Below are 22,270 nucleotides of genomic sequence, written 5' to 3'. Positions count from 1 at the left end.
TCATTACAACACGGCGTCTGTTGTGGCGGGTCGATACTACATGCTCAATACGAAATCTAGCGATTCTCTATTTTTCTCGTTGTTCATTGATTTCATCATCAAGTATAATACACTGCAAAAATGTCTCGGATATCTTCTGATCCAGCGCACCTCACTAAAGATCGTTTGCGAGCCGACTTAGAGGCACACAACATCCCATTACCCGGAGGGGACGCCAGGAAAGACGCGCTGGTCAAGCTTTATTTGAAACATCTTTCCCCACTTCGTACAGACAAGGCTAAGAAATCACCCAAGAAATCTGAGTTTTCTAGCGATGAAGAGGAGCAGTCTCCGGTCAGACGAACCCAAAAGGTATGTATAGTCGCCATTCGAACCATAAATGTTTTCAGAATAATTTAGTGGATATTTCCTTTTGTTATTTTACTTTTTTAGCTTTCGATATTTACTGTATTATGAAACGTGTATCATTCGTTCTATACCGTAGTATTGAATCTAGAAAGAATGAATAGCGTGGGTTGGGCCAGTCTGTTTATCTTTGACACCCTTTGAAGTATTGTTTACAAGTGCGACAATGCAACCTCAATGATAGTGTATGTAAACATCATACAAAATACACAGGGTCATTTAATATAATTTCATAAATTTAACTTTAAAGGAAAATGCAATCGTAGCAGATTGTAAATTTGTATACACATGGCAGTAACATATTGGAGGTCAGAATGACCTTTTCTCGTCTGCAGGCGTGACCTTTCATCCGATGCACAACTGAACGGCGATCAGATTGTGTAATATCTATTTTCATAGTTTTGTCACATTTGTCAACAAAAAAACGTGAATGCCTTCACAACAACCATGATGCGAACCTGCTGAATATGCAATCGTGTATTGTTGACACTGGTGACGCAATGTCCCTTTAGCTGATGACACTGCTATTCGCAGTTTTGTTGTCAAGGTTTGGTTGAACAAAGGTATTAACGCCTTCATAATATTTTTAACCGTTAACGGTTTAACATCTAATGGTAGTATAACGGATTTATCTTTGCATTAATTGAATTAGAAGATTGTTTGTTTATTTTGAAGATTACCTGACTAATATCCTACTCCCTCAATCTCTGCCATGCCATCATATAAATTATAGCAAAGTAGTTTGTCATGCATGAGGTGTGCAACTTTTTGGGTTTTGTTGAATACATCTGTGTCTAGACACACTTCTGGTTCGTCAATGAAAGGCCAGTTTGGCCCTTTGTTGGAATTCTACAGGTGCAGCCACTGTTAATTACTAACCAGAATAGATTACCATGTAACAGTAAACAAATTATGTTAATTACTAACCAGAATTAATTACCATGTTACAGTAAACAAATTATGTTAATTACTAACCAGAATTAATTAACATGTACATTGTAACAGTAAACATATTATGAAAACAGGTAGTGCTGTGTTAACAATTAAGTTGTTGACCTTGGCACTTAGTTGGAGGCTGAAGTTTGTTAAGATTATTGTCAACTTGTTGTAATGTACACTGTGAACATTTTACAAATTTAGCTACTGGTTTTATACAAAGCACTTGTGTTTTCATTTGCATATAACTATCCACTTCTGTATTTACACATAGGCATATTACAATATGTTCAGGTAATTGTTGCAGCAAAAAATTAATGTCCAATTATCTTTTCTTCCTCTGTCTTTATTTTGTTATTGTTGTAAGTAGTTTTGTTCTACTTACATATGAAACCTTATCCATCATAACATGTGTAATATTAGATAAAGTAATAGGGGAGTGTGGTCAAGTCAGTAACAAAAGAATATATTTTCAATGACCTTGATATTGGGGGGGGGGGTCCATTTAAAATTCCAATTAAGAGAAGTAACACACATCATTCAATTTGTCAGACAGCCCTGTAAGAAGATCTGAAAATGTCTGTATGGTCACTATGGGGTTTAATTGTGTGTCTGACCATTGATTGATAGTCCAAAGGGAACTAGAGGCATAGAATGATTGTTTTGTTTGAAGTGTCAGTCGGGACTGTGTCCCTGTGGCTATACAGACCAACATACTATATACTGGTACACACATGTAAGTGACATCAGGTATGCATAACTAATGGTGTTTTTTCACATGTTAATTCTTTGTAAAGACTGGATGCTTCACCCAGTTGGTCTTTCCAAGATGGAAGGGTTGTAATGTCTACTGGAAACAAACAACTTGTGGAATCAGCAACAAGTATTCAAAACAGGTTAAAGAAAAAAAATAAGAATTGTATAAGATGCAAATTATATGTTAATATTGATCTTTTGATTTGATATTGTTTTTGCTATTATGTAATAATTTTGTAGAATATTTTCGTAGAACTCATCTGTCCTTGAGACAGTTTTGCTGTCATACATGTGTAAGACTCAATCATGCATCTCAGAATAGCTATATAATAGTACATTTTGTCTGTGAAATCACATACATCAATTCTGTCTTGCAGTGTTTTCTCTGAACGAAGTACAAGAATGCAAAGCCCTCCATGATTTCTGGTCATCCTCTTGATATAATTTAAATAATACTCCAAATCTATTCATTTCTATGCAGCCTCCAGATCCAAAATGTCCTGGTCTCCAACCAGCAACTGCAGAAGACATTCTTGGTCTCTGAGCAGGCTTGTGAAATTTTGTTATGGAGAACACCACCCTTTCTAAAATAATTAACAGCAATTCAGTTATTCTGTAGTTGAAATCACAAATATCAAGGCAACTGTTTGGAATCAGCTGCTGATTCAAGTGAATGCAGAGTGCATTTTCATAGTTTGTCAGATACAGCCTGCTAGGGTTGAACAACACAACGTATCTTACAGTCTAGCATTTTCAAAGCATTGACAAGAGTTTTCTAGATCTTACTAGCAAGATTACCCTAGAGTGACAACAAACAAGCTTGTTTTTAGATTAGTTGATAGCCTCCAGGTTCAGTCAAGTTATAAACTAGGAGATCAGATGTGAATTATGTCTGTCTTAGCTGGTCCACAGACTCTCAATAATGCAGTACTCAATTGATGCTTTGGCCTATTTTTTTGTCAATGTGTCAACACACGTGTATGCAGTACCTTTCTTATGGAATACAATATGAAAGTCCCCTATTGAATTCATGGGGTGGTTGTGACTAAGGCTTGTTAGCCATGTATCAGACTAGCAAATCGTAAGGGATCATTGTGTCGTTTCACTAACTCAGCACTTCTGCTGTTTAATTCAAATGACAGCCATTTTTGTTATTTTTGCAGCTGTTACTACAGCAGTGTCTTTGTATTCCAGTTATAGAAATGAATATTTACAAGTCTATCCTTCAGTACCTTCCTTTCTTTTGTACCAATTTGATTGTAAAGCAGTTGATTTAAACATGGTCCCTCCAACCTCCATGATTTTAATTGATTGTTTGCTACTGCATCATACCCTGGGTGTCATACATGTATGATGTACTATGGCCACCATCATGTTTATTGTTACAACTTCCATATACATGATATATCAACCTGTCTTCAACTTGTAGTACAACATGTGCTTCAAGCCATCTCTATCAATCTTTAATAAGTCATCAAACATATTTCTGACCCCAAGAACATATTTCTATGTTTTACTTGGTTGTCAGAATTTCAGTGTGTTTGTCAAGTGTTTAGACCTAATTACCATCAATCACCTTGATAATTCCAGTATGGCTCAAGGCTATACATGTACACTGTCCATTCAACCATTGCAGTTAATTTTTTTCAAGGTTGTTAACTCACCACTCACTACCCTGTGACATTTTATTGCACAGTACCTCCGGTATTTCATTAGTTCTTGACACAAGTGTGTGTTGCCCTCCTTTTAGTGACCATAAACTTTTAAATCTACAACATGTCATGTCTAGAATACTTTGAAAGATAAACATGAATATGTAAATGTTGGCAAACTTGAAACAGACTTGAGTGTTTGCCTATGAATTGGCATTATATAGGAGACTGCTATTTCAATAGCAGATGCTCATGGGAATAATCATTACACTTCATTGGTTTTGACCAGCATATATTTTGTGGGGGGTTATATGCATTAGTTATATGTTCCAGGTCATTACTAGTAATCTAGTATGTGTATCCCCAACAAGATATGACCAACATTCACCTGGACTTAACAACCCATGCATTTGATTTATCACCCTGAGCCATCTCTATATTCAACAGGTGAACAAAGGTATCTCTTATGGATTGATATGATCCTATCCGTACCAGTAATGTTATGTAAAGTTGTGAAATGGATGAGAATTGGGATTTTTAATATATAAAACACCTTTAGTATGTTTGTTTTTTTCTACTTGAAAAAACAATGTGAAATAATGTATGGCAAGTCCTTGTGTGTAGCTCAATAAATTACAAAACATTTTTAAACAGTGTGAATTTAAGTTTGTTATTGTACTTAATATGTACAATAACAAACTTTTCACACTTTTTGTATCTTTTTTGCAATTAGTGAGTTACAAACACATAATTGGTGTATGTTGTTTTGCATTATTTTCTCAAGTAGAAAAACTTAGCAAAGTTATTTTAGCAATTAAAAATCCAAAATCTATTTCTCATCCATATGGCAACTTTAAAGGGCAACTTAGAAACTGTGACTTTGTTTAGACTGTTACATTGGGATTACAGGAGATTAAATCTGTTTAAGCATGATAGTTGAATAGCTATATCAGCCAAGTATTTATCACAAGTATAAATAATCCCTTGTCTTAATTGCTCCTTTAAATTAAAGGCCTGTGATTCATTCCCAGGATTTTGCATTTGTGCTATCCTTGCTGTAGCTGTGAAGCCATATATAATTATATAGGATACTTTATTTGTTTGGGATCATCTTGTGTAGCTCTGTAAGACACCTGTTTTTCTCACCAAAATTTCAATCATAATCAAACAATGACAAGAAACATTTTCTATTTCTTGTCATTTTAGAGTAGTTCAATTGTACTATTTCTTAACAAACAAACAAACAAAAGCAGTGGAAATGTACCTCATATTTTATTAGTGTTTTTTAAATATATTTTCTCTCATTTTGTCATTTTAGCAATCACTAATTATAAAAGTTTGTGTCACAGTGGAAATTTCTCAAGTCAGGGAGTATATTTCCTTGCCTGTTAGTAGTAGCCTTTAATTTTAAAAATTTGTCTAGCCATGCCAATGCCAATGCCAGTCAGAGACTATGGATAAAGTACAATTGATACCCATTCTCTGTCTGCTTAATAGAGGGGGAGTGTCTGCAGCTGAAATTGTTTTAATTCTAGTTTATCTAAGTAATAGATCATGTTACAAATTAAGCTGAAAATCCTGCATATATGGAAAATACCAAAGCTTATGAAGTCTGCTGTGAAATGACGCATCTTATTACATGGCATGCCCCAAAAATGATGTGACGTCACCTAGCTACCTTCTTCCATCATTGTAGAGAAATACTCAGATAGTGGTTTGGTGATGATTACAAAACCAGCCTTGCAGCTACATTTTGTATTACATTCTATTGTATCAGTATTTAGATGAAGGAAAGTGCAATAACAAGATGATATTGTTTCTTTGAATTGACTAATTTAGTGAAGGTCTGTATAAAAGACAGAAAATCAATACAAGGCAAATACTTCATCAAAAAGAAATGAAATATTACAATCATTTCAGTTTCAAAATGTTAAAGTACAAACACAAATTATAATGTTATATTTTTGTTATTTGGATTTCACTTTCTCATAAAGGAAACACTTCCAACTGTATCAATCATATAATTTCATCCTTAGCGATTTAAACACTTGTATATTCATAACTGCTAAAAAAAATGAACTATGTGTACACAAGGTAGTTTTAAATATTTGAATATTTACAGTTTGTTAATTTGTTTGTACAACAGACAACAGTCATGTAGAGTTACATCATGCTGGCACTTTCCCTCAAGGCCAGACAACTTGTCAGCAGTCTTCACAATGAAATTCCACAACCACAGCACAAACAACGCCACCGCAACAGAAGAGAAAGAAAATGAAAATTGAAACAATTCTATCATGATCCTGGAAACCATTTGTACCAGACAATACTGTATTTATTAGTTATCAGACAATATATTCCAAGTTCCTTTTATGATTCATCAGACAATAATCCAGGAATGCGAGTGAAATAATAGTATTACAAATAAAAGAAAATGTTATACAGTTCTGAAATTTGAAATTTGATGCGTACGATTTGTATTCGTAAAGCAGTGAATCTGCTGTTTATTCCAGGGGCTATACATTGCGTGTTATATATTTCATTACAGCTGGTTGCCTAGTGTGGCAAACAACAAAATTAATTTAACCTGTACAGTTCAATGTAGCATAACCCATCTGCATGTAACTGTAATCTTCTGGCTAGTGGTGCATACAGGTGTACAAGTACTATTAGTAGACTGTACATGTGTACATGTAAGTTTCATCTTTCATTGCATGACTAATGTGTGCCAGAAACAGTGATATCCTATGACCTACATTACATGTCATTGACTAATCTGTGTGAGAAACTGTGTTATCCTATATTGCATGACTATTGTGTGCCAGAAAACAGTGATACCCCATTATTAGTGATGTATATCAGTGAATATAAAGACACAGAAACTTGGAGATGTGGCACATACAAGCTGCTGTGATGATGATGCATACAGATAGATGGACAACTTAATCCATATACTTTACCATGAAAATGTTCTATATGATTGGTGAGCAGAGAGACTGAAAACTTATATTGATGAGAAGTTTGACATTTCCTGGTAAAAGAGTCAGACCATTGCAAGTTAGTGTATATAAGTCTGTATACAGTGTTGAAATCATATACATATACATATACATATACATATACATATACATATACATATACATATACATATACATATACATATTATACATAATTCAAATCATGTATACATGGTGTACACTGTACAGGGTAGGTATACATATATATGCATATAGAATTCAAATCTTCATACTGTGACTTGTGTAAGATGTAGATACAAGGCCATTAATCATTCTGTGTCATACTTCATGTGTGAATGCAAGAAATAGTTCTAAGATAAAATGTGTACAGTACTTATATTTCCCCTCATATATACTTGTATGTACTTTATATTTCCCCTCACAAGGATTTTGCTTTATTTTGTCATTGTTGTAAAATCACTAAACGCTTTACGACACCCTGTCAATGCTCAGCTAGAAAATATAAACTCTGACTTGTGAGCATGTCTTTTGTCAGCTTTTTTTTTTTTTTTTTTTTTTTTTTGGGGGGGGGGGGTGTTATCCTGAGTCTGAATATGTGAATTGAATGCAATCCTGGTATGTCAGTGTTTTGGTTGAACCGCTCCATTGGTACATTACATGATTCACAGATATACAGCAATCTTGTAGATTTTGTGACTCCTTAGTTGCATTTGTAACTTTCTTGTTTTTAGCCTTGAAAATCTATCTAGACTTAATTATAGAGTATATTATACCATGCACAGGCCAGGTTCAACAGAAAATATGGAATACCATCATTCTATGTCATGACAACACGTGTCTACATCACTGGTTCTGCTGTGTTCGAAATATTAGTCAAAACCTTCAAAATTGCCATTACTTTCCCCAATTTTTCTTTGATATTACTGGTGCTGGTATAATTGCAATGTATGTTATTCTCCAATAATTTTACAATGAAAATCATAAACCTGAAACAAAATGTCGTCTGGCTCGACAAAAACCCGATTAACATTGCTACATTCTGTCGGTTGGCTAGACAAAAATCTTACTAACAGCATTTCGTCAATTGTCTGGCTTGACAAACATCTTTACCAAAATTGTTACACTTTCTTTGCGTGAGCTACCATTATCTTAGGAGATCAATGCCAAATTCATATGTCCTTGCCTGGTAAACCTAAGGTTTAGCGCGTTCTTTGATATTTTTTTGAGAAAGTCAATTGACTAAAAATGTATCAATTGTAGTTCAGTTCTTGTCGTGCCAGATGATAACATGTGGAAATATTAATTAGATTTTTGTCGAGCCAGACGAGAACATTTACAACATCAAAGAGATATTTTGTCTGGCCAGACAAAAACTGTGCCAATGTTAGTGAAATTTTTGTCGAACCAGGAGACGTTTTGTTTCAGGGTTTGTGATCGTACTTCATTCAGCCGGAAATTATTCGTGACCTAATGGTTGTCACTACGAATCAATAGACTCATAGTGACAAAGACCACTTAGGTCTTAGGTGACTCATATTTTCCATAGCTGAACGAAGAAAAATATTGGGGAATAGGATCTACAAATACTTATATTCTGTAAGTGACAGCAAATTATGTGTATTGATGGATATTTCAACACCTATATTTTGACAATTAACAGTTTCAGCACTCTAATGTCAATGAAGTTTAATGATTGACAGTCATCTGTTTTATAAAGCACATTTCAAAAGGAAATTTCAAATGCCATATATTATTCCATTTCAATCACTAAAAAGGTGTGAAAATGCGTTGTTTTTCAAGGAGCCAACATTTCTAAGGAAGTCGGAACTGTAATTAGCCTAGATTTCACTACTGAACACGTTCTCACCATGTTTTTAATAGAATTGCTATTTTCGTGTGACCTTTAGGTCCATGTCAATCATATTTAAGTAACACACTGCACAAATAATCTTTGTTAATCAGTCTGTCTCAAAATGGTGGTGTAAAAGGGGTTACAAACACTTTTGCAAGACGCCATAATTGATGGTGGACGAGTGACAGGGTTAATGAAAAATAAAATGATCTCAACTAGTCTGAGGTCACCTCTATGTGCAAAGACAGAAAGAGGCAAGACTTCACTAAAAAAAAAAATATTTTCAAAATTTAATTACATTGAGAGAGAAAATCATTCTGGTGTTTGATCCAGTTTCCATTTTTTCCAATACTGATTCTTTATTTACCTTTCATGTTTTAACTGTCAATAATTGACTTAATACCAGGTCTCCATCGGTGACCTATGACCTTTTATCAGTTGACAGTTGCATGTGTTATCATGGAGGTCATGGTTATGATTAGTCTGTGTGATACAACATTTGTACATGGCTAATAATAGTCATCCTAAAGGAGCCCAGTGGTAGGGCTGAACAACATGACAATCTTATAGTTTAGGTTACAGCCTAGTGGAGCCCAGTGGTAGGGCTGAACAACACGACAATCTTATAGTTTACGTTACAGCCTAGAGGAGCCCAGTGGTAGGGCTGAACAACATGACAATCTTATAGTTTAGGTTACAGCCTAGAGGAGCCCAGTGGTAGGGCTGAACAACATGACAATCTTATAGTTTAGGTTACAGCCTAGAGGAGCCCAGTGGTAGGGCTGAACAACAAGACAATCTCATAGTTTAGGTTACAGCCTAGAGGAGCCCAGTGGTAGGGCTGAACAGCATGACAATCTTATAGTTTAGGTTACAGCCTAGAGGAGCCCAGTGGTAGGGCTGAACAGCATGACAATCTTATAGTTTAGGTTACAGCCTAGAGGAGCCCAGTGGTAGGGCTGAACAGCATGACAGTCTTGTAGTTTAGGTTACATTCATTAGAAGAGAACAGAATTAGAATAGGAATAGACAACATTAAAATCAGGCTCTGATTAAAGTTGGTCAGAAAAACTTGAAAACCTATAATGAGGCTAGTGCTGTATTGTATTACAGTCAGTGATCACAAGAGAGTCATAAATAGTGTTTCATAAGTGTTCCAAGGAAAGAAACTCCTTGTTTCACCCTAGTTTGAGGACAAATTGAATTTACTCATTAAAAAAAATAGAGAAATCAAGGAAAAACTTTTAAAACAATCTAATTAATTAATTAATTAATTGCTTTTAATTACTTTAAAATTGATTAATTGATTAGTAACTCATCACAATTTTCTGTCTGGATGTCATGTAAGTGAAGTTTCAATAAGTTCTATATAATTTTAATTTTAATTTATAACAGAAGCTTTGCAAAGTTGTGTATGTTAATGTCAAATATGTGAACAATTAATGTGACAGCAAGTTTAGCAATGCAGGTTCACCTGTTACTGGTACTTGCAGTGTAATAATAGGAAGTAAAAAAAAAAAAAAAATATATGATTAAAAGTAAACAAATTAAAATACCTCATCATATATGTTTAAGTTGCTAGCTTCGTTCAAACTGTAAGTTCACAATTCAGAATGACACCTGAGATGACTTCCATTCCCATGACTCAAAGCAAATAGCGCCCTCTATGGCAGAATGTAGCCATTTGTTTTGTTTCCATACTTCCTGTTGAGTTCAAGTGGGGGCAAATCTCACTGGGATCGTTGATTATTGTGTCCTGGGTCGTTGTGAACCACAGACTGAATAGTGACATAACCCTTTCAGTACTGGACTATTTAAGAACTGTTGTCAACCAAGAGATCCATCATTACAAGAAGCCATGCCGGTATGTTGACTATTTTCACACATTTACCACCATGTTCTGTGAGTGTCAAAGCCATGATTTAGGTATTTGTCTAGTTTCACTTTCACTATAATATCACCACAGTAGGTTTTTAGACTTTGTTGGTGTAAGATACAGAAATGAATCATGAACAAACATTTGGTCAAATTATGGACATTTTTTTCCAAACCTTTATACATGTTGTTCCCCTTTTCAAATAACTGACCGTTAGTTTCTTCCATCAATAGCAATCAATATTATGGTCCAAGCTTTTGTACACATGTTATTGTTACAGATGATAAGTAGGTGAAATCATCCTAGTATTCAAAGGCATTTTACCAGGTTCCCCCCCCCCCCCACCTGCTGTGTTACCTGGGATTCTGAAACCCTGTAAATACACCATCATAGCTTTGTTAAACTGTGACATGGCTGTCTGCAGGTACTGTTAGAGTTTACAGAGTGATTGAATATACTAGGGTCATAGTTCATATGCAGTCATCCTTACGAAGGTTTTGTTATACCCATTATGGTTAACTGAATAAGTGAACTCATTAAGAGGTCGCGAAGCGGAGTAGGAGTGATACATTTCATTTTGTACCAGTGTCCAAGCCAGCAGAACTATTCAACACAAGTCTGTAGATTTCCTTTAAGTATAGCCATCACAAGAATGAAGACAAAACATAATTATGTACAGCTGTATGTAAGTTTAAACCAGAGTATGATATAGAGAAAGTGTAGTAGTTTTGCCTATATCAAGAGATATATTCACAAACCACAGCTATAAGTACTTGGCTGTTTCTCAATTACTCCTACTCCGCTTTGCGACCTCTTAATATAAGTTCACTTATTCAGTTAACCATAATGCGTATAACAAAACCTTTGTAAGGATGACTGCTTATGAACTATGACCATAGTATATTCTGTATGTGATGTTTACGTCATGAATAAAAACGTCACCATGTCTGCATTTCCTGACATGTGAACTTTCACCCCTGTTTCAGATTTCTGGGTGTGTGCTTCCCTCTATAATGGCAGAGGCAGATGATGTCATTTGTATAGCCATGACAGTAATTGGCCATGTGTTCAATATCTAGAGTATATAGCTTTGTTAAGTGTTGATAGATACAGCTAGAAATAACCCATACCATGATAGATTTGTTTGGAATGTAAATAATCTAATTATAGCTGGTTTAATGTCCGACTGGTTGCTTTGTTATTGTGATGACGCACATATAGTGTTTGTGAAAATATAATATGGATGGATTGCCTTGTCAAATCTTCATAGATCCTCCCTTGTACTATACTGGCAGTGGCAAAATGTGAGAAGACAAAACAAATTAAATATTGAAAGAAAATTTTTTTAAAAAAGGTGAATATTGCCACCACCAATAATATATCATGACAGTAGCAATTCAGAACATTTATCAGAATAGTATGTTTGCCATAGGTTTATGGTATGATAAATAGAGGGGAAAAATGTGGTAAAATTAACATAATTACCCCATACTCTACTGTCCTGTTTTGGAGCAGAATCCTGAGAAACACTGACTTGAGAACCTTCTTCACAGCCGCATATCTCAGTTCAAGGAAATGACAAATACTTCCTGATTTATCCCAAAAGTCACTACATGTACTACGAGAGTCTTTTAGAGTCGAGTTGGTAATTGAACATATTTACTAATTTAGAGAATTTGGAAAACTGAGACCTCTGTGTCCATAGACCTTGAGACTATGACTATAATAATGTGCCATACAGATCTTTGCCCAGAGACATTTGAAGTAGAGAATTCCAGAGTTTATTGTAGTTTGGTTTGTTTCTGAGTGGCTAAAGTCCTTTGGCAAGATTTGAACCATGATTGTACCCCAATCAACCCAGCTGTATAATTGGGAACCTGGTAGAATAGAGGTTGCAATGTGAATACTTTAATCCTATGTGCCTTATAGAGGCTGCAATGGATTGTATGGAGTTGAAAAGGTATAAAGGGTTGTTATGCCGCAATTAATCCATGCCAGAGGTATACAAAATGTAATAATTGTGAGCACCTTGAGATCTCAGGAGAAAAGACTCATTATGAATTCACATCATTATTATTGACATACATTGACAAGTATGTAGTTACACACCCACTGCCCTACCCATAAAACACAAATACCTATATACATGCATGCATGTACATAGACTCAATGGAGTTAACATCCCACTGCCCTGAACACAAAGTACATTTACCCATATTCAAACTGCAGTTAAACTGCCACTCACCCTAAAAGTAAAGAATCAAAAGTAAAGAATCAAAATGAAATGCTCTCTGATGGCATATTGAAATGTGTACAGTTGTGGTTTGGTTTGGTGATAGTCATTGCAGTTGTGTGTGATATATGAAACTGTGTTTTACCAGTGATATATGGTACTCCGTTAACATTCCAGATTACAATAGTGATAAACCTACTATATACTTTACACACACCAATGGTCCATGTACATAAATATACATGTACATGTGGAGTGACTTAGTTGGTAGCAAATCATATACTGACATGGACCACTGGTGAAAGAAAGTCAATTTCAAACTCTGATGTACAAGTACCTATGTTGTCTGTGAAAGCCCTTTCATTGTGTCACCAGGTTAAAAAGTATAAGTATGTCTGTATACAGATTAACATTTCTTATAATGCAAGTCTGTCAAGAAAATAATAAGTTGGTAAAATTGTATTTTTATGGTACATTTTACATGTATTAGTAGTCTCTTTGTAGATGGCAGTATAAAAGTATCATTTACCAGAGTTCCCCACGTATGTTTACCATGACAGATAGTTCCCTCTAAATTGTGGAACAAATGTGTAACCTGGAAGCAGTACAGGAGAAAGGTTCAAATTGCCAAAAATGAAACATTATGTTGAATATGGTTTATAATACCATAGTCTTTATCTTCATAGTTCCCTGTATTGACTAGTCACAGAAGTGTCAAAGATGTATTGTAGATAGTCTTGAAGGATACAAAAAAAAAATAACACACAATCTGACAAAATATTTAAAAGTTAGTGGGTTAAGTAACTTTTCAAGTCCCTGTAGGCTTCAATATGGTTGATATTCTGTTATCTAATGTATAAATCATGTATTCTCTACTTCACAGTTCAATAGTAATACATGTTGCAGTTGTGAGTGTGGGTAGCTCCACTATAATACCATGTGCATTAACTTGTAACCTTTCAAACTTTACTTTCAAATCTGTCAAAGTTGACCAAAATGAAAGCTCCTTGATAAAACCTAACATTTAGCATCAGAAAGGGCATGTTTTGATAAAATGATTGGTGTTACCTGTACGGAGTATAATAGACTATAGCCTACAGCAGTTTATTACTACATTTTGTTCTCAGTAACATAGTAATATCCTACCCCTTTCTGGCTGTGATCAAAAATATCTCCAAAATCAACATTTGCACATGTACGTTGTATATTTCCATTTCTACTGAACAGTAGTGAGTACAGATGTCAGTGGTGTATATTTCAGAGCTGGTCATTAGGATATGATTATGTGATGGGATGTTGACCTCATAGAATTCTCCTGATAGTAGCAGGAGACAAGTACGTGTTGTGTGGAGTGAAACTTTACTGATACTATGAGGCTGGGCAGACTTTGACGTTTCTTGTTATCATTGTCTCTGTGGATTGCCATTGGTTGTACTGAGTGAACCATGTAAATTGGCCGATCTGATGGCATTTAAACCATTTTCATGACTGCAAACTAGTGCAAGGATTAGATTGGTTGATTTAGCAGCGAGGATGACAGGAATATGAACATATATTTGCGGCGTGTAAGACTGGTTAAAATACCATCATTTAGTATCTATTCAATTAATCGTCTGGTGGGTAATATTTTCAACTCAATTCCTGACAAATTTTATTTTGACTCAGAAGTCTCAGAAATGTTGTGTGAATTACTTCAGTCATTGTTGGCATGCCTTTACATGTAGATATTGGCGTATAACCAAATACTATATACTTGTATGTATTCATCTGTAAGGAATTCAGTATTCACAACAGTCGTATATAATCTTTAAGTGCATACATAGAATTGTCGGAGTCTAGAATGAAAGCAGCTTAGCTGTGTACATTGTATCATGTATGTACCACTGGTATATCATTGCAAGTGAAATGTTTGCCATTCTCTATGAATTAGAATGCTACGATCACACACAAAGTCTGCATGTATGTACTACTGATATATCATTGCAAGTGAATGTTTGCCATTCTGTAAGAATTAGAACATTACGATCGCACAGTAAGTCTATATGTATGTATGTATGTATGTATGTATGTATGTATGTATGTATGTATATACTGCTAGCATATCATTGCACGTGAAAGGTTTGCAATTCTTTACAAATAAGAATGCTATGATCACACACAAAGTCTGCACATACTACTGGTATATCATTGTAAGTGGAAGGGTTGCCATTCTGTAAGAATTAGAACGCTACGATCACACAGAAAGTGTGTGATATGTTATCTACCCAGTACATACTTTCATGAAAGTTGCTGATATCAATATAATTGTCAACTGTATGTTCACAGTGATGATAGAAAGTATTGCCAACATATCACATACGTAAAGCAGTCAGTTTAACTACTTGGCTTCACATACTTCTTACAAATGTCGTACAAATCAAATCAAATAGTGAATTCCTTAGTTGAGATGTCATGTCCCTGATAGTATTGGATACAAAGCTACCTAACACATTACATTTACAACATATCAGATTATTACTATTATTATTATTAAATGAAAGATGTATAGCAGCGTTACTGTGTTCAGTTTCATTTTTGAACAAAAACAAGAATGCTATAACTTCAAGAAAGGAATAGCCAAAACAAACTGATTCCCACCAGCCTTCAGTTTCTCTAGTTATACAGTAGTCAAGTAGCCTATTACACATATTACAATGTTAGGCAATGATTATACAAGTTTCTACTGTACAACATAGAATACCGTCGAGGGTTACAAGTGAAGTCTTACTGTTTTGAAGTCTTCTTCTAATGGTTCAATATACTTCCAGTATGTGTGTGTGCACATGTTGGTGAGTGTAAGTGATAAATACAGCCTACCACATGTACCATGGGACAACTGGAATGTTGTGTGTAATATCTAATTAGATAAAAACTGCATGTATCCTTGCAAGTGACCTGACTCATGAGGTCAGAGGCTGTCAGGAGCTAAGAAAGAAAATCACATATTAACTTAACATTTCTGCAAACATGATTTTGTGTAAAATAAAATGACTTTCGAAAACCATGTATTGGAGACACAACATTAATAAAATGATAGTTTGTACTGGTTCTTTTCAACAGTGCAGATTTGTAATTACTACAACTCTACTAAGAAAATACTAGAGTACTTAAATATCATTTAATTTTCTTTTATTACAGAGATTAACAAAGAAAACACGGGTTATCACTAGAGATGATGACATTGAAATTGAGAAAGATGTTGCCAACTTGTCGGACAGAGAGTTGGCTGAAGAACTAAGGCAGCTTGGTGTTTCCGTTGGACCCATACTAGGTATGCTTGGTTTAATGATGTTATCTTTACTTGACTATACACATTGAAGTTTATGTGAAAGATATGTTCTTTGAATTTTATGTGAACGTAGTCAGTGTGAATGTCTGCACTCTGAAGTTTATGTGAACATAGTTTATAATAATGTGAATGGTCTACACTTTGAAGTTTATGTGAACATAGTTAATGTGAATGGTTTACACTTTGAAGTTTATTTGAACATAGTTAATGTGAATGGTCTAGTACTACTAGTAGTGACTAATGTGCTATACACTGTGAAGTTTATGTTAACACATTTAATAATGTCAGTGGTCATGTATAGGAAACAACTATTGTTAGTCTAGGAGAACAGATTAAGATTTCATAAACATATACTTATAGGGCTTACATCTATCGACATGTACAGTATATGGCACAGGAATCCCTTCCTGCTTTGCTATCCAGATGTCAACCTGATTGTTGACACCATGGTTGTCTTTAGCTAGTGCTTGCATTAACCCTTCTAGTTGCCGGCTAACACATACTAGTAAATGTATGGTTAGTATCAACCTAGTGTTAACCCCGAATAGCTAGGTAAGGTGTTAACATTTGGCTGGTACTTGCATTAACCCTTCTGGTTGCTAACACATACTAGTAAAGTGAGGTTAGTACCAGCCTAGCATCAGCTCTGGGCTTGTGTCCATACTTTCTGAGACTAGCTCATATTTAAGCTGTACTGAAAATGCATTACGGTTACTGAGTCTGTGTTCAATCTGACGGTAAACAACAACGAAAAATGTACAGGGGAGTTGAAGCATTGTTTCTTTTCTAAATATTGAATGTATGTGTCAAATACAGAATTGTAGAGTAACATCTTCATGTACTAATGTAGATTTGTATCACCTCAATCTCTGATGGTATAAGATAGCAAGCTAAGTTAATTTTGTAGTTTTGTCTTGCTAAGAAACCAAGGACTGTGTGCAGTTTTAATCTGTTTTTCCTAACTTGCAGTTTTTTGTGTACAAATACATGTACCTCCCTTGTAGAAAGAGTACTATTGTCTTCTGACAAATGCTCTCTCACCCACATGCACACACACACACACACACACACATGCACACACACACACACACACACACACACACACACACACACACACACACACACACACACACACACTCACACACACACTATTGTACTATATGTATATATACACAGATGCACAGTACTTACAGCTGGCCTTTTCCATCATTTTAATTGAGAGAAATATCTGTCACTGGTTGAAAGTGTTGTGTTGAAATGGAAATAGTTGTCTTCCTCCCAACTACATTAATTTGTATAGAGCAGGCAGTAAAATGTGTTTATGGAATATACAATACAGTCCTGTCTCTAAATATACTTTAAGTACTATGTATTACATGTATAAATAGAGAGACACGTCATAGCATATGGTTGTTGATAATTTTGTTGTTTTGTGGTCTGTTTTATTTATAGACTCCACACGTTCTGTCTATGAACGTAAACTAGTGAGGCTGAGAACAGAAGGTCCTCAGGAGCCAAAAGTTAACAATGAATCTGACCAGTATAGTGATAGTGATGAAGGTAAGTTTACTTTGACCAAAGTTTTCATCAGCTTGGTTTAAGTTAACTTTGTTTTCATGAAACAAGAACATAAACAAAGAATACTCTCCTAGCTTGTTGACACAACAGAAACTGAATACAGATAATTGCTGGACATTGCCCTTTTCTGTGAAGTGTTTAAGTGACTCCAAAATATCACTTTTGCTGTGTTTGTGCAAGTATATTAAACAGTGGAACACAAAATACACCATGTTCAGAATTCGAACCCCATAGAAGTTGGGTTCTTTTTGGAGAATTCAGCTAGACGCTTTTAACTTTAATTCGAGAAAATTCTAATGTTTGAGCAGTAGTGTCTACCATTTCTACTTACTACTGGAGACATTAGTGTGATTCATTCAGTTCACTTGTACAATTCATCAACCTTTTCTTCATCCTCCAGATGTTTCATCAAAAGAAAGCTCTCAGGAATCTGAAGTGTCAAAGTAAGTACCAAATACATCACAACGTCTGTATGTTCATATTTTCAAAATGTTCACTTATTTTCAGAAATAACTGTTGTTCAGCCAAGGTTTGTGTTGTAAACCATTACACATAATAAAATGATAGCTATATAAAAGTAATGAACTTGAAAGAAGCAATCATAAGCCCTGTAGAAATTTTGGGGCATACATGTGTCCAGTCAATAAATGATGTCATATAAACTGAACATTCAATTCTATAGCTTCTGAATTTGACATAAGGTAACGTTGATTTATACAACTGAGTGTTTGTAATCGTGAAGGTATATTGTCCAATGTATAATTTGGCACTCATGGGATGAACTTATTTCAAATTGTTAATTTACATTGACGCTAAAGGATAAACTTCTACTTTGTTTCACCAGCACACAAATCAAGTTACGTAAAAGAACTACTCAACAAACTAAACACACCACAAGAATACATGGAACAAGACAACAAGACAGTGGAGATTCCAGGGACTCCCCCAAGAAACAAGTTACCATGACAACCACCACCACCAGACAGGTGACAAAAACACAGAATGCCACTCAAGACACCTTGGAGGTGACCAAGACAAAACCAGCTGAACCAAAGAAAAGATTGGTTCCAGTGTATGTCCAGATTCTTATCCTTCTGGCTGTTGCCATATTTATCTTTTTTGTGTTATACAACATGGAAAAACTACCACAGAGAAAAATACCAGAGAGTTTATCAGGTAGTGAAGATATGCCAAGTATTACAGCAGAATAGAAAATCGATATAGATATCATGTCCTAACTTTTTTTTGTTTATCGTAAAAGCATTATTTTTAGCACTAAAACTACGTTGAATGATGGTGGTTGATGGTACAATTGGTTGGTGTATGAACATTCTACGACGACAATCAGTTTATTGATGGTTTATCAAAGGCAAACTAATCTGTGAAAGTCAGTGAATTTGATCAAGTTGAGTAAACAGTTGAATGACAGTGAAATGAAAAGATTGAATTGATACAAAGTTATGACAATAAGCTCCTTTGCCTTTAGTTCTAATCATTCCAATGAATTAGTTGAGATTTGATGTTTATTTGCCTATGTTATTGTAATACTTAACTATACCCAAATAGGTTTTATGATAGTAGACATATGGTACTCAATTTTTTTTTTAAGTTGAAAGTAAAAAAAAATTACATAGTAGGTTTATGTAGTGAAGTACTAGGTATTACAGTAGAGTGCCAAATATTGTCAGCCATGGATGTTTCTCTCATGTCAAATTGTTTGTGAAAGTGTGCAAACTATAGTCATTACCTGAGAATGTAAAAAAACGATTTTTTGACACCCCATAATTAACAATTAAAAAAAAAAAAACTGCCTTCATCAGCCAAGTTTATGTCTTGACTCTTTCACCACTTTGTACTTATATGGTGACTGCTTTGTTATTTTCATGAAACCTTTGTTTGTTTGTTTGTTTGTTTGTTTGTTTGTTTGTTTGAAAAAAATTAGTTATTGGTATTTTGGCTGTTATCATATTATTTTCAATCATTCCAAGACTTGTCCAAACTAATGATATTTTGACATTATGACAATATGTTTGAATATCGCTTCCAGGTGGCCAATATTTGTCACTATAGCAGCTGCATACAGCTATTATAGCAACAATTGATAGTGTTAATATTGATACAAAAGACTTCCAGCAGTCTTGAAATTTTGGAACCATGTTTATTTTTATTGTGAAAACTGTTGTGTTTTTTGTGACACATCATTAATTCATGGTTAACAGACAGAAGTGCAAACCAGGTTACTGGGTTATAAATTGTGTAGTCTGACACATACGTATACAATTACCACGTACTTCACAAGTGAGTCGTCTCTCCACAACTTTTACCAAAGAACCTAAAAAGTTATTAACTTTAGGCAAGTTTTACTGTGCAATTGTACGTAGAAATTGACTGTATTCCTGATAAGTAGCTTCTAATTTTTACAACTTGACCCATTCTTGAAATCAGTAGAGTTGTAATCTTGTTAGAGGTAGCATTAAGACAGTATGAGTTCCTATCATGTTTTATCATGTTCCCAGACTTATGAATTCACTTTTCATAATGTTACTTGACTTCATAAACCATAGCAAATTGTTTTGATTTGGTTCTTGATATTCATTCTCATCTTATATCAGTCATTCTCATTTGATATCGGTCATTCTCGTTTGATATCGATCATTCTCATCTGATATCAGTCATTCCTATCTTATAAGATGGGATCTATCATTCTCATCTGATATCAGTCATTCTCATCTGATATCGATCATTTTCATTTGATATCGGTCATTCTCATCTGATATCAGTCATTCTCTGATATCGGTCAGTCTCATCTGATATCAGTCATTCTCATATGATATCGATCATTCTCATCTGATACCGGTTATTCTCATTTGATATCAGTCATTCTCATCTGATATCGGTCATTCTCATCTGATATCAGTCATTCTCACCTGTTAACTTTGTCTGCATTCTTTGTTTGATAAAACCTGTGAGTGTACACCATTCCTTCAACATATCCTTCCTACTGCAGTCAACATTACCTATAATCCAAGGAGTGCCTTACCACAACTAATGAACATTGCCAAACTTTGAGATGATTCTACCTGTTGTACTTTTAATCATGCCTTATAAAGCTTTAACATTTCTCTAAACCTTTCCATTATCTTTGGACAATTTTGATGTTTATATATTTTAAAAGAGATGAATTATGTATGTCTATGTAGATTTAAATTTTGATTGACATGTACATTGGGACATTGCTGTTGTCTTTACTCGCATGTACATTGCAGGCTGTTAAACACATGAAATGAACACAAGTTTACTACTTTATTACACACCAACTCAGAGCCTGAGTATGCAAATAGTGATAGCGGTTGATGACAACCTTTTTCATAACTCAAAAAAAAAGACTAAAGATATTGACATTGAAATAGACTGCAGCTTGTACAAAGCAAGTTTGTATGGCTAAGCTTTTTATGCAGCAACATTCCCATTTGCACAAACATTTTTAGATGTTGAGTTCAAAAATACTCAGTATGTATGCATTTAACGAATTCAAGTGGTCAGTGAATTTACTAGTATTGGTATGGTTATCGCTCTAGAAACTTGTGAGTAAATGGTATCAAGGAACTAACATATGAAAAAAAATAACATTATTGAACTCAACATTTGTACATCATGATACTTCAGAAAAGTTTAAAATTGTAGCTTTAGTGAGACGGATCACTGATACACTAGTTCTGTAGAACTGGGTTGAGTCACAACTCGACTCCAATGTTATATATCAAAGGCTTAGATGGTTTGGAATTTTATAACTTCAAGTTCATTTTTATTGGTAAGACAATCAATCAGCAGTCTTGTCATATATACATGTTGTCATTTATTCGCAAGTTTTCAAAATATTTAACTTATATTATTTCACACTTTGATTTCACCTTTTAATGTTACATATTAGTAGGCTCTTTCTGTAACACAGTAGTGCTAACTTACTCTCTATATAAAGCTAAACTAAGTTGTACAGTAAGTGTATGTATACAGCATACCAACAAACTTAGATGTATTGATGTTAGAAATGGTGATAGTTTGTAGTCTGCACATAAAAGGTAAGAAATATAGTGTTCAGGTGCGATAAGATTACAGTAGTCTCTGTAGATATTGTCGTATGTTACTCGTTGGACTGACATGCAATGTTCTACAAAATGTTAAAACATTGCTAGTCAAAAATACTTTTGTATATGTACTTAAAAGAAAAATAACATATTACAAATGTTAGAGTCACTCACTATGTGTTTGTGACAACTTAATTAGTTAGCAATTACACTTTGTATGGATTGTTTGAAATATTTGAAATGAAGGCTATAGTAGTATTCACATCACATTACAACAAACAACTGAAACTTTGCAATGTAAACGTTAGTAGTGTATAGTTTATGTCATAGTGAAATGATTATGTCTGTTTAATACCAAGACTTGTTCATGTCATTTTTCAAAAAAAAAAATCATCATTTTTTTGTGATATTGTAGTTCCATCATGTTATAAGCAATAAAACTGTTTGTAGTATAAAGAGGTCCAAGTTTCCATGCTTCTCAGTTCACACCAACTATTTGCTTTCATTTTCAGGTTTTTGTGTGATTTGTATTTATTCTATCTGTGTATAGTCTGTGTGAGTATTGGTGTATATGGTTCAGGCGACAGGAAT

The 22,270-nt window shown here is 34.5% G+C and overlaps 1 protein-coding gene across 2 annotated transcripts; it reads left to right on the top strand.

The window, feature by feature from the left end:
* The first annotated feature begins 20 nt into the window (after positions 1-20).
* On the top strand, positions 21-22,105 carry LOC144452450 (lamina-associated polypeptide 2-like). 2 transcript variants are annotated; one of them, XM_078143584.1, is made up of 5 exons: positions 21-351; positions 15,866-15,998; positions 17,469-17,576; positions 17,995-18,037; positions 18,439-22,105. In XM_078143584.1, the coding sequence occupies exons 1-5, from the start codon at positions 121-123 to the stop codon at positions 18,803-18,805; spliced, it is 882 nt and encodes a 293-aa protein (XP_077999710.1). In that variant the 5' UTR covers positions 21-120; the 3' UTR covers positions 18,806-22,105. The 2 variants fall into 2 exon arrangements, with proteins under 2 accessions (XP_077999710.1, XP_077999780.1); XM_078143654.1 differs by lacking the exon at positions 21-351 and adding an exon at positions 10,303-10,443.
* Positions 22,106-22,270: the final 165 nt, after the last annotated feature.

This window comes from Glandiceps talaboti, chromosome 1, assembly GCF_964340395.1.
Source record: "Glandiceps talaboti chromosome 1, keGlaTala1.1, whole genome shotgun sequence".
Taxonomy (NCBI): domain Eukaryota; kingdom Metazoa; phylum Hemichordata; class Enteropneusta; family Spengelidae; genus Glandiceps; species Glandiceps talaboti.
This window is presented reverse-complemented; position numbering and strand designations above follow the sequence as displayed.